This window comes from Arachis stenosperma, chromosome 6, assembly GCF_014773155.1.
Source record: "Arachis stenosperma cultivar V10309 chromosome 6, arast.V10309.gnm1.PFL2, whole genome shotgun sequence".
In the NCBI taxonomy this organism is placed as follows: domain Eukaryota; kingdom Viridiplantae; phylum Streptophyta; class Magnoliopsida; order Fabales; family Fabaceae; genus Arachis; species Arachis stenosperma.
This window is the reverse complement of record NC_080382.1, coordinates 146,409,546-146,423,662: the sequence shown is the minus strand read 5'-3', so window position 1 is coordinate 146,423,662 and position 14,117 is coordinate 146,409,546. Positions and strand designations below refer to the sequence as shown.

Below are 14,117 nucleotides of genomic sequence, written 5' to 3'. Positions count from 1 at the left end.
ATAAATTATATTTCTGATCAAGGATTTTTAAAGAATATAACAGAATACACTAAAAGCTTATTTTCAAAAATAAGTACTAAAAAAGAATGGAAATGGGATGAAAAAGATAGTATGCAAATTCAAAGAGTTAAAAAATTATGTGAAAAACTTCCAGAACTTTATATTCTAGAAGAAAATGACTACTTAATAGTAGAAACAGATGCTTCAGACATAACCTGGTCAGGATGTCTAAAAGCTAAGAAAGCTATAAAAAGTTTAGAATAAGAAAAAGAATCACTAGATTCTAAATATTCCCCAAAGGAACTACTTTGCAGGTATATTTCAAGGACTTTTACTCTAACAGAACAGAGATATACCACTCATGAAAAGGAAACTCTAGCAGCAATTAAATCTCTTAAGAAATGGAAAATTGATTTACTACCTAGAGAATTTACATTAAGGACAGATTCAAGTTACCTAACAGGTTTCATACGATATAATTTAAAAGTTGATTATAATCATGGACGACTAGTAAGATGGCAATCATTTTTGTTACAATATCCAATAAAAATTGAATATATTAAGGGTGACAAAAATATTATTGCAGATACATTAACAAGAGAATGGAGTTCGTCTACAACGCATTAGATCAAGAAATTCAAAAATATGAGCAAGAACTCGAAAAATGCAAGCATTGTCAGCAAATAAGGACACAGATCCAATCCCTCAAGAAGGCCATCGAAGCAATGAAATTGACACAACAACTAAAACCATCAGAGTTCAGCCAGCTAAGCATGGTGGACAAATCAGGTGAAGAAAAAATTTCAAAAAATAAAACAATTACTGAAATTATTAAAAAATCCACCCAAGATAAAAAATATTATGTAATTTATAATGGCCCCATGAAAGGAGTATATGATGCCTGGAAAAAAGCAGCACCATTCACACATCAATCAAGGATAGTTCATAAAGGAGGGTTTTTAACACTGGAAGAGGCAAAGGAATCCTTCAGGGAATATGAAGCTCTTCATCCAGAGCAAACCCTAAAAAGAGCAGATAAAACTCCAATTCAAACCCAGAGAACAAGGATAATAAGAAACATTCCTACAAGGGCTGAAATCAAGGAAAAGAAAAGGGTCTGCAGATCAAATCTCAGAGAAACCCTTAACATAGTCCTGAATTGGACTGAAGAAAAAAGTGCAATTTTGGGATATTATCCTATTGCCAAAGAACAGCTAACAAAGCTGGTTATATTTCCAGATGCTTTCTCATCTGACACCTATCAGTTTTTCCAGTATGGATTAATTGATACAATTTTAATTTTTAATGATCTAAAAATTATTAGTGAGTTTCCTGCAGGATTCGTTAATGTAGTAAAGAGATTTAAAAGTATGATTGACAATGTAAATCCAAGGGATATATCCCTAAAATTTACAAACAGTCAACCTATTTTTAATGAAGAAGAAGAATGCTTGGTTCCAGCACACCAAGTAATATTCATGTCCGTCTTCCCAGAAAATTTTCAACCAATTGATCAGATTCAAGATTTAACAGTTTACAGTCATGAAGGAAGGCTAGCCAGCACATTAGCAAGGGTCTTTGAAAGAACTCAAAAGATAACAAGGAAATCTCACACAAGAATTAATTATAAAAGCAGAAATAATTTGCTTGTGTCCAGTAAAAGAAATGAAATTGAAGAAAGAGAGATGAGACTCTTGGTGGAATTTGAATCTGCATTCTACAATCTATCCGGACTTTTAGAAAAGCTCCCTGAAGGGATAAAAAGGAATCTCTGCTATTTGATAAAAGACAGAGAAGATCACAAGTGCCAGCTGTGTGTCTCAGAAATATCTGAAGAAAGCAATAATGAAATGGGATCCACCCACATGATAAAAGAAGAAGACAGCGCATCCACCCAAATGATAAAAGAAGAAGACAGCGCATCTGAGGAATCCCTCAACATTATTGCATAATGACGTAAGCGCTTAGATCATAGAGCACCAATAATGTAGCTGGTGCAAGATAATGAACAATGACGTAAGCAATGATATCATAAGAAGGGTAAGGATGGGAATTGTCCATCAGATCCAACCATTATAAATAGATTGCTTAGGCAATTGTAGGAGCATCAGAAAACAGAAAGCAGAAGGCTAAGAGTACTCATATGCTAGGAGAGCAAGGAGGAAGCTGCCGAGGCGATTCTGTAGTCTGACAAAAGAATTCCCTTAGGAAAAAATAGTTTTAAACTCCCCTCTGGAGTTAATATCTATAATCTCCCCTCTGGAGATAAAAACATCTTATGTAAAATATACTAAATAAAGGAAGTTTTTCTCCAGAAAGGTACGCCTTTATCCTAATCTCTTAGTTATGAATTATTTAGAAAACTTAGAATTAACGGAAGAATCTGATTATTATAGATTATCTGCCTTATTAGATAATGAAAAACAGGCTGTTCTAAAAACAGAATTAAATCTCAAATCAAATGAAAATTTTAATAAACAAAATCTTTTAAAAGAAGTTTTTAATAGAAAAAATATAATATACTATGAAAAAATTCAACTTGAAGCCCTTATAAAGATAAAATTCGCCAATGGAGAACTTGAAATAGCTTTGATAAATGATGAAGAATTGAGTAAACAGATTGAGAAAATTAAGGATCAACAAAAAAGATCTAAAATTGGATGGATTCATATTAGTACTATACAAGTCTTAATCAAATCTACATATATGAAAGGAATTAATTCACCAATAAGCTTAGCAATCTGTGACAAAAGAATTACTGATGACCCAATAGATCAAATAATTGGAATTGTTCATGGAAACTTGGCAAACGTAAATGTTAAATTCAATGCCCATCTTGGATACGCTATACCTTTATCAACTGAAAATCTTGAAAAATCTATAAGTTTGGCTTATAAATTTCACAGAAAGAATCTAATGGAACAAGATGATGAACCATTTTCAATTACATATGCAATAAATTATGCTTTAACAAATAGCCATCATAGTATAATATTTAAAAACAGAGAAAGAATTTATGTTGATGAATTATTTCAGAAAATTGTAAAAACAGAAATACCAAAATATAAAGCTATTGAAAACCCAGTTCTATTATTAAAAGAACCATCAGAAAAATTAGTTTCATCGAATTTTCAAATAAGAAAATCCAAAATTAATAGCCCTTTAAGTTTATCTAAGTTAAAAATTAAAGAAGAAAATTCTGAAATAAAAGAACTAACAAAAAAGGTCGAAAAATTAAATGAAACCCTAAACACTAAATTATGATAATAAATAAAGAAGAAATATATGTAACTTATCAAGACAAGAAACAAGAGCTCTTTGAAAGAGAAAATCGTTTGAATTATTTACAGTTTTCTGAAATAAATCAAAGAGCATTTGAAGCCCTAAAAATAATCTATGACAAGTTGAAAAGAGAAGTTGAAGAGCTAGAAAAATTAATAGAATCTCTAGAAAATAGTGATGAATCGATGATAGAGTTTGCAGAAATTTTAAAATAAATAATGAAGCATAAAAAGATTGAAAAATCAGAAAATAAAATAAAAAGAAAAAAGGACGAGAAAATTAAAAAGTAAAATAAAGGAGTATAAAAGGGAATTAAATAATCTTCAGATTGAAATTGATGATCTTATAATAAAAATGATAGAAATAAGAATAAATATAAACAAGTTGGAATTAAACTTAAAAAATTTATAAATGTCTGGAAAACCATATTATGACTTAAAAGAATTAAAGCTGTTGAAAGAAAAAATGGAGAATGAAATTGAAAAATTAAACAGATATTTATAAACAAGAGAAAGTGTAGAAATAAAAGAAGTTATTGAGGATTTGAGAAATTATATTAAAGAAAAAGATAAACAGATAAAAGATTTTATATACAATAATCCATGCAAAAAAGAATATTGAAAAGTTATAAATCAAAATTATAAATATACATCAAGGACTAGTAATAAATGCAAGAGAAATAGTAGAAATGGTCAATACTTTAGATTATGAATTTGCAAATTATTTTTATCAAAATCCTTTAAATAAAGCACCACCAATTGAATCTATACAAATTATAAACTTATTCAAAGTAAAATATGAAGAGTTAATAGAAATTTCGAAAAAGTCGACGTTAAAAAATTGGTATCAGAGCTAAGTTAACGATTAAGGGTAACACTTTCTCTTTAAGCAACACTTTTAGTGATACGCTTTTAAATCAATAACAACCACAAAATAAAAACGTCTTTACAAAAAGATGAAAATGGCATCTTTACCGTAGCATCCCCTTATTTAAATTGTTACCAGAAACTAAAGAAGCCAAAGAAATAATAATAATAATAATAATAATAATAATAAATAGAAATAAAAATAACAAGAACTATAGAGAGGGAGTAGCATGGGTTCAACTTCAGGTTTCATGGATCATGTTTAGATTTTTTTTTTTAAATTTAAGAATGAGACTCGAACTTAAAATCTTTAAATGAAAATAGAGATTATGTTATTTGAATTATAACTCGTTAGAGATAATATATAATTAGATATCGGTATAAATTGACATTTTACATATAACTAATATTATGTATATAGCTAATATGGAGAAGGTGAAGTATTTAGTGGAATTGGAAGGTGCAAAGGCCAAGCTATCTCTTTGTTAGTTTTTCCATGTTGCCAACCCCATGGATTTTGAGTCCAAGGATCCTGAGGTATATTAATGTTATTATGTTAGTTTTTATAATTTTATAAATTTTTAATTTAATTTTTATAGTTTAAATTTTAACTTTTATATTAAATAAAATTTTTTAGTCATTATTGTTAATTATTTTTGTATTTGATGTAAGAGATAATTTGTGAAATATTTTTAAAATAACTGTTACTGAATTATTATGTTTATATTATAAAAGGGACTCATTAAAAATAACATAAGAATTTAATTACAAAATTTTAAATCATAAGGATCTAACTAAAAAATTTGATAAAATTATAACGATGAGCGAAATAATTAATCTAAATAATAATCAATTAAAAACTTCTGTTTTTATAACATTCCATCGAATTCACGAGTGATTTTTTTTTTTTTGTCTTCCTTAAATATAAGTTGTAACAGAAAGAGAATTTGATTTTAATTGAAATGCACGATAATGAAGCATTAAGCTCTTAATTGAATGACGTAAATTACTTTTTTGATATAAATTGTATACCGTACGAATACGATGACTTAATTACAAATAATGTAGTTAAAACAGATTTGATTACGAAACATTTTTTAGTTTTATTTAAAGATTTGTCATTGATCAATAAGTTGCTGCATATATAAAGCGAAATTCAAACTTTCGACACTTACTTAATAGACTAATGAGCTAACGAGACCAACCTAACTTGTTTCCTATAGTGTTATTTATATTAACTAAAAACCTTATGAAAATTAGTTGTAAAACTCTTGAAATTTGCAATATTGATGAACACTGAATATGGATTAATTGGAAAATTTGGATTGGAGAATTGCAGAATGAAGTAATAAAGCCCACAACAAACGGATTAATAGGCACAATGAAAGCATGCTTGAAGGCCAAAACTGTGAGAAGGTTGATATTCACATCCTCAGCAGGAACTGTGGATGTTACAGAACAACAAAAGCCTTTGATCGATGAGACATCTTGGAGTGACGTTGACTTCCGTAGAAGAGTCAAAATGACTGGCTGGGTTAGTATAAGTCTTCATCATAATCATATGCCCTCTTTTTTTTTAAAAAAAAAAAAAACTCTTTAATCATCTAATATAATGTTACAAACTCTTAATTTAAGTAAAACTTTTTGTACATAATTTGGTCCTCCTATCTTGTGCTATTACACATTGATAAAATTGCATATGATTTGGGACAAATTAAGCTAACATTTCTTGACATTTAATTGGTAAATTCAATTTAATTCAATTGTTATTTTTAGTTTATATTTTTTTTATAGAAAAATCAGTGTCATCTGAACAAATTTCATGGATAAAATTCAAAATCTTTTAGTTATAAGAGTTTTTATACATGTTATAAATAATTTTTTTTTAAATTTACACTATTAGAAAGATACATAAATGATTATAATCTAGAATCGATTTCTTGCAGATGTTTTTTGTTTCTAAGACACAGGCAGAGCAAGAAGCATGGGAATTTGCCAAAGAAAACAACATAGACTTCATCTCAATTATTCCACCTGTTGTAGTTGGTCCATTTCTCGTGCCAACAATGCCACCAAGCCTTATCGCTGCTCTTTCACTCATCACAGGTGCATTAGTATCAATGTATCATTCATGCATATATGAACAACAATCAATTTTTTTTTTTTTACTATTGTTATTGACTCTTGGGTGACCAATTGACTAAACCTTTGTGCTACTTCTTGATTTTATTTTTCAATTTTTTCTATCTTCCTAAGAAAACTTCAGAAGCTTATATATATATCATAATATTTTTTACAATAAGAACAATATTATAAGGGAAACAAGTTGGTGAAATTTAATGATGGAGTAGTACTTATGAATTGTCATCACTCATCAGGGAATGAGGCACATTTTTCAATAATAAAGCAAGATCAATTCGTGCACTTAGATGACCTTTGTCTTGATCATATGTTCCTCTATGAGCATCCAAAAGCTGAAGGGAGATACATTTTCTCTGCACATGAAGCCACCATTCATGACAGAGCAAAATTGCTTAACCAAAAATACCATGAATACAATGTCCCTACAAAGTAAGGTCACTTTATTAATCTTAGCTTATATATCTAACACTGTATGATATATAAAAGAGCTACTTGTACCAATCTATTTTTCAGTTAGATCAGATGATATCACAATGTTCCCATTCTAAATTGCTAACTGTACGTATTGGAATTTTAGGTTCAGGGATATTCCAGATCAATTGGACATTGTTATATTTTCATCCAAGAAGATCAAGGAATTGGGGTTTCAATTTAAGTACAGCTTAGATGACATCTTCACTGAGCTGTGGAAACATGCAGACATAGAGGGCTTCTTCCTAAAAACAGCAGAATCTCCAATTAATAATGGCACCCCTAAAAATTAATTGTGCTTTTTTTTTTTTTATTGTTTTTCACTATTAGTTAGACATCAATATTAAGTATGAAATAAAATATGTTTGTTGAATTATTAGACTAAAGAAACTAAACTAAAAGAATTGAGTTGATAGCTAAATAATAACAAAAATTAATAAATTTTGATGGATCTAAAATAATTCTAGTTATTTTTATATAAAAATATCTTTATATTTAAAAAAATATCTTCATATGAGTAGTCACCTAATTAACTAATTATAAATCTTGCAATTTAGGAGACCAACTTCTTGTTTCACAAATTAATGAGTTTCCTCTATTTGATCTTGGAGTGTATGAGTGAAGTTCTAGCTGTGTGCCTTTTGATAATTTAATTTTGAAAATAAGTTAAAATGTACTTCTAATTTAGGTATTAAGATATTCATGAATTAATAATTAGATTTTCTATGATGTATTAGCTTCTAATTATATAATTATAAAGTTCCCTTCCACTTATCTAAAGGATCCATTGCTTTATTAATGGCATCAATATCAATGTTTCAACATGTTGTATATTACAGGAGATGATGCCTCTGCTAATGCTAGAGGATAATAATATTCCTGAAATAAAAATATAGAGATATCAGAGAGATGGAGATTTGTTTGGTTTGAATATAAGGTTATAGTTATATAATTTTTTGTTTTAAATATTTTTTACTATATTTTTGTGTTTTGTGAAGGTAGAAATGGAAAATATTTGTTCATATGTTTCATTTTTTAGAGAGAAATTTTTGGATTAAATTTCATGTCTATATAATTAAATAAATATTTATATATTTCAACCTAAACTAATATCCAAACACATTACTCTTTGAAAAGTGATACGAGACAATGGTATGGACAGGTATGGTATTGCCTGTTTATAGAATATCTAACAATTTTTTTAACATTAAAATTTAAAATTAATTTACTTAATTAAATTTCATAAAACGAATTCGTTCTTAGTATATACGAAATTCTTTTGTAAAAAATTATTTGCAAATTTACATTTACGAATAATAAATTGTATAAAAGGAGCCAAAACGAATCAAATGAAAATGAGCCCTACGCGTGTCAGCGTGTGCATTTATATATAAAAACGAAGAACCACAATCACCAAGAGTAGTAAAAGAAAACAAACGCAGCAGTGTGTGTGAAGTGTGAACTCTCTGAAGTGTTACTTAGCTCAGCTCTACAGCGAAAAAAATGGCGTTAGTTTCTTTCAACTTCTCCGTTCCATCGGATACGATTTCTATCTCCTCCGCGTTCTCCCCCTCTTCCTCCGTCCTTCGCCGCCGTCAATGTGTTCGTTATCCTCGCACTTCCTTCCCTTCTCCGCTTCAGTTCCCGCTCAAAATCTCATGCGCTGCTGCTTCCGCCGTTTCTACTGATTCTTCTCCTCTCGCCGGTAACAGAATTATTCGTTCTTACTCTTCGGCTTCTTATCAATCCTATGTTAAATCAGTTAAACAAAATCTCGCTACGAAGCTTAGAAGTTAGTTGTAGAGTTTCGATTTAGCGCCTGAGGTTACGATTTTCAGCTTCGTCGAGTTAGGGTTTATGAAATCGGAAATGCTCTTGTTTCGTTGTAGGTGAACGGTTTCCGTTTGTGGATGAATGTGATTCATGATCTCAACTTAATTCAGTTTGAAAATCTGTTAATCTCACTCGCTCTAAATCTGAACACTGAACACTGAAGTTACTTACAGATTTCGATTTCGATTCAGTTTATAATTTCAGCCGATCGAGTTAGGGTTCTGGAAATGCTCTTGTTCTATTTTAGGAGTTCTGTTTTTATTTTGTTTGCATGTGTGGATTAGATCAGCTTTTGCTCTAAATTTTAAAATAGCTTATAATCAAAATCCTGCTGAGAAATCCTTTGTGCGAGAAAAATCTTCTGCAATTTTAATCGAAACTATACTTGATAATAAGTGAATTTTACTTTAATCCTAAAATAGTCTGCGTAGGTCACAGCAGTTCTTGACTTTAGAAGACTTACTTTTAAGTCCTTGATATTTTTCTCTAGCTTTGTACTCTGAGACAGCTTAATCCTTGAAACTGTATTTGTTAGGTTTGAATTCGTCTTTAATCTGTAACAGAGACATAGAATTAAAATTTCCTAAATTACAACATCAAGAATTAAAATGAGAGTTTACTGTACTACGACTATGTGCTCAAATAGTTGAGTTTGGATTATTCATTATTGTCCTTTGCCCATGCAACAATAAGGACCTACGACTATGAAGCATCTGTTTAGTATAATTTAGTTTTCTGTAAAACTTGTTTGTATGAATGGTTTCTCAGGTTTTTATGAACAAAATCGAATGAAAAGTAATTGAAGAAGCTGCTCGAAAAAGGAAAGAAATAGAAGTGATTGAGGTGTTACTTTGGCACTTGTTTATGCTCAAACTTTTACTCCTTAAAATTAGTGGAAATGATGTTTCAAAATGATTTTATGTTCTTCCATCCACAATAATGAAGAAAATGGAAAAAAACAGTAGAAATCACAATTACTTTCTGATATATTTCATTATGGTCCCAAACATTTACAAAACCATTCTATATGTTCATCTAAGGTAATAGACGTAGATAATATCATTAACGTCTTTTTCCATTATGTCACATCCTCATTTTATTGTCTGTTTGCATTAGTTTTTCTTGCTTCTCTTTTACATTCCACTCATGCAAATATCCTAATAATGTTGACCTCCATGCTTTCGACTAAGGCAGAACATGGTAGATTTTACATAATTTGGTTGTAGTTTACTGAAATACACTTCAAGTAACAAACATATCCATCCATTGCGGTATATACTTTTTACTATGTTCTTCATGTTATATGTGTATTTTTCTGATGTGTGGTATGAAATGGTATGTGTTTTTTTTTCTTTCAGACGAGACTATCTTCCCTGCTCCCCCCCCCCCCCCCCTCTTTCTCTTTTATATATATATTTAGAAAATTTTCTGTTTAAGTAAATCTTAATTGCATGTAGCAATCCGTTAACCTCCAACGAGACATGCCGCATATCTAGTGTACCACTTATCATGGAGTATTTCTAATTTTAAAATTTAGATGCATGACATGAACACTGTAATTATAATTCTGTACCTTTCAAGAGATTAATTAGTCCATTTCTATCGTGAATCCAGCAAATTCATGCCTTCTATTATCAAATCTTACGTTTTTCCTGAACTATGCAGCAAAAACCGAGGTGAAGAAAGATTTTCTTCACATAAATGACTTTGATAAGGACACTATTTTAAATATGTTGGATCGAGCCATTGAGGTCAAGGCATTAATTAAATCAGGGGACAGGACATTTCAACCATTTAAAGGGAAGACAATGGCAATGATCTTTGCAAAGCCATCAATGAGAACGCGTGTTTCATTTGAGACTGGCTTTTCATTGTTAGGTGGCCATGCTATATATTTAGGACCTGATGATATCCAAATGGGCAAGCGAGAGGAGACTCGAGATGTTGCTCGTGTTTTGTCTCGCTATAATGATATAATCATGGCTCGTGTTTTTGCTCATCAGGTATGATGGTGAGTTATGTATATTTGATAAGAAATACGGTTGTTTATTGATTACTTCTTCATTTTCTGGATTTAGATATTAAGCATGAGTTTGGTAAGCAGGTAAACATTGGTGACAAAGTTTCTTTGGTAGAATTTTATGTGTAATTTTACAGAGTGTCGGTTTTTTTTTTTTTTTTTTTTTTTGCAATATTCTATTATCTTGACTCCTCTCTTTCTCTCTCCCCAACTTCATCTCCTCTCTTTATCTGTTCTCTTCCTCTGTTGATTAACTTTTCTTGTTCCATTTTTCTTGATGCATTATTATGAGTTGTAGGACTCATCTAACTGTTCATTACATTCAGTCGGTATCATGTATGGTAGCTATTAGATGCACTGTTTTTGTGTCGTCGTCCGTTCCTTGATTTTTCATAAACAGCAATCTGGTAGTTTCAAGACTTTTTTATTCTTCGTTACTGTTCTTTTGGACTTCTATGCATGCATAACATGCATTAGAATCATGACTAAGCTAGGTACCTGCTGGGGGTATTGTGCTTGCTCAAAGAAAAGTATTTCTCAGTAGACATTGACACATTGCAATGCTTCTTTGATTGGACTGAACATGCCAGTGTGATACCTATAAATGGTTCTCCTGGAATAATGATTATTGGTACTGTATATGTGGCTTTAGTAACTTGGGTAATATATTGAAAGAAACCTGCTTTGTGATTATTGGCCCCAGTTATGATTGTTGTGAGATGAAAGTATTTCCGCTCTGTACGTGATTGATCTTTCTGTCAATAAAATAGTATGGTTGCCTTCTTCCTGTTTAATTACAGGACATACTTGATCTTGCCAAGTATTCAACTGTGCCAGTTGTCAATGGATTGACAGACTACAACCATCCCTGTCAAATAATGGCTGATGCCCTCACTATTATTGAGCATATTGGTCGGTTGGAAGGCACCAAGGTTAGGCTACATTGCTATGTTAATGAACTTTCTTGTTCACAATTCTTGGCATTGCTTAGAAGAATAATCATATGAACATATTTACAATATGCGACAGGTTGTCTACGTTGGAGATGGAAATAATATTGTCCATTCATGGTTGTTGCTGGCAGCTGTAGTTCCATTTCACTTTGTTTGTGCCTGCCCAAAGGGTTTTGAACCTGATGAGAAAACTGTGGAGAAGGCACGGCAGGCTGGAATCAGCAAAATTGAGATAACTAATGATCCCAAAGAAGCTGTCAGAGGAGCTGATGTTGTTTATTCAGATGTCTGGGCCAGCATGGGACAAAAGGAAGAGGCTGCATACCGCCGTCAAGTGTTTAAAGGATTTCAGGTACTTGATATGATATTTCAGCCAGAAAATATATGATAACAGGTTTAACGTGTCACAAATATAGCACATTCTGATAGAACTTTTTATTGTTACTGTATGTTGTGATTTTGCTCAAATGGTGGATGAAGTTGTGGGTACCAGTCATAACTCATAAGTCAATTAAAAAGAAATGTGTTACTTCTGAGATAAGGAAGTATAGTGTTTGAATTATGCATAGATCTCGTGATGAACAATTAAGACAACAATTGATAATCAAAGTATCTAATTACAATATCAAATACATCGGAATCAACATGCTTCCAGAAACTTGCTGAATATTTAGAAACCAGCCCAGTTGGCTTTTCATACTTATAGTTAGGAAATAAATTGCTGAATGAATAATAGCAACAATATAAATTGGAACTGGTTGGGTGTTTTGAGAAAAATAAAATAAAATTGGGATTCATCAGCTATTATTCTGTTATTGACTATCTGTTTTACAAATGCTGTGGCGTGATTGAATGGATGTAGCGTTTGGCAGGAAATAACAATGCCATTTTGCAGGTGGATCGAACTCTTATGGAAATAGCTGGCTCAAATGCGTATTTCATGCATTGCTTACCAGCAGAAAGAGGGGTGGAGGTGACGGATGAAGTTATTGAAGCTCCAAACTCAATTGTGTTCCCGCAAGCTGAGAACCGATTACACGCACAGAATGCCATAATGCTCTATGTGCTTGGCAAGTAAACTCACTCATCTGATCTTGGTATAGTATAATACTCGAGTGTTTAGGGAAATTAGCAATTTGAGCTGGGTGATTTTATGTTGTAGCCGCTTGTGCTTCCGTTTGTTGTTATCAGCCACCGGATTGCCATTTGATGTCACTTGATCAGTTTTGAGTTTTGAAAATTGGAATGGACCAGGTGGCGTACTGTTTTTAAGTCATTTTGTATCGTTGAGGGCAAAGATATACCCCGAAATTCAGCCGTCGACTAAATATTTGAGGTAATATTAATGTTTATCTGTTGTAGTTGGATCAAGATTTTCTAAAGTGAAAAAGTGATGGTCTAATTATCATTGAATCAAGACACTGGAGTTTAATTACAAAATCAATGATGATTAAATATTTACTTTTTCACTTCATTAACTTTTTCTAGTGCATACTTTGCTTCTATTATCTTAGTTGAGTTTTTATGGTACAAATAAAATTTAAGTAAGCTTTTAGTTATTTAAAACTAGCATTTTATTTATCATTCGGAAAACATTCTTAAGATTTTATCCAAAAAATTGTATCATGTAGGAGAAATATTTATATTTATGGTGTGATGTACAAGTGTGGAGTTGATTCTAGGTCAGTTAAGTATCGATAAAGGTTAATCTTACATCGGATCAATATCTCAAAATAAATATTAGTAAGATATTAAAATACTGAAAACTAGTTTAGTAGTTTCTTGAAAATAGTTGAAAGTCTTAAATAACCATTTTGGCCTGTAAAAATTATAGTAAACTTTAATTTCAACTTTAATTTTAGTTTTTACAAAAAGGAATTGTTTAAAGTTAAAAAATAGTTCTAAAAGAATTTAGCTTCTTATTATCATTCTATTTAGATGTTGTTGACCTTTACATTAAAATAAATTCAGTTTGAGTTATTTTCTCTATTTAAGTATATAAATTTAGAATCCTAAAATAAAATTGTTAGTTTTTTCATAGGAAAGAATCGAATCTTTTTTGCAATGTTAATACTAAAGTTTACAATATTTCCAAAGACTACAAAAATTATGAGCTAAATAAGTTAAAACGGTTTTCTTTTTTATTTTGAGGTAATGCTCATTTTGATTCTTAGAAATTGGTTGAATCATGAATGAATCAATCAGGTCTTCGAAGTTAATATATTGGTCCTTGTACTCGCCAAAATTTTGTCTCATTTGTTAGTCAATGGTTGATGTGTTTAAATGTCATTTTGGTATTGTAACATTGTTATTTTTTAGTTGCATTCTAGAGTTCAAAATTTCTTGATACGACTTAAATCAAAATAGGTAAATATCGACCATATCACTTAAATCATTTATTTTATTTTAATTACAATTAAAAGATGTTTACATCATGGTAGCATTTAACAGTAAGTCAGTAACTAAACTAGGGAGTGTGCCATGGAAGTTTGCATAGGATCACATCAACTAGTTGTCGGGCGTTAGACAGATCTAGGAGTTTGAGAACTA

At 30.7% G+C, this 14,117-nt stretch overlaps 1 protein-coding gene and 1 pseudogene across 1 annotated transcript; both read left to right on the top strand.

Annotated features, from left to right (window-relative positions):
* Positions 1-4,574: 4,574 nt before the first annotated feature.
* LOC130934957 (bifunctional dihydroflavonol 4-reductase/flavanone 4-reductase-like) lies at positions 4,575-7,054 on the top strand (annotated as a pseudogene).
* A 1,139-nt stretch (positions 7,055-8,193) lies between these two features.
* LOC130936409 (ornithine carbamoyltransferase, chloroplastic) lies at positions 8,194-13,114 on the top strand. The gene is made up of 6 exons (XM_057866475.1): positions 8,194-8,466; positions 10,260-10,597; positions 11,415-11,546; positions 11,644-11,919; positions 12,463-12,637; positions 12,730-13,114. Exons 1-6 carry the CDS (start codon positions 8,265-8,267, stop codon positions 12,795-12,797), a joined length of 1,191 nt encoding a protein of 396 aa, XP_057722458.1. The 5' UTR covers positions 8,194-8,264; the 3' UTR covers positions 12,798-13,114.
* Positions 13,115-14,117: the final 1,003 nt, after the last annotated feature.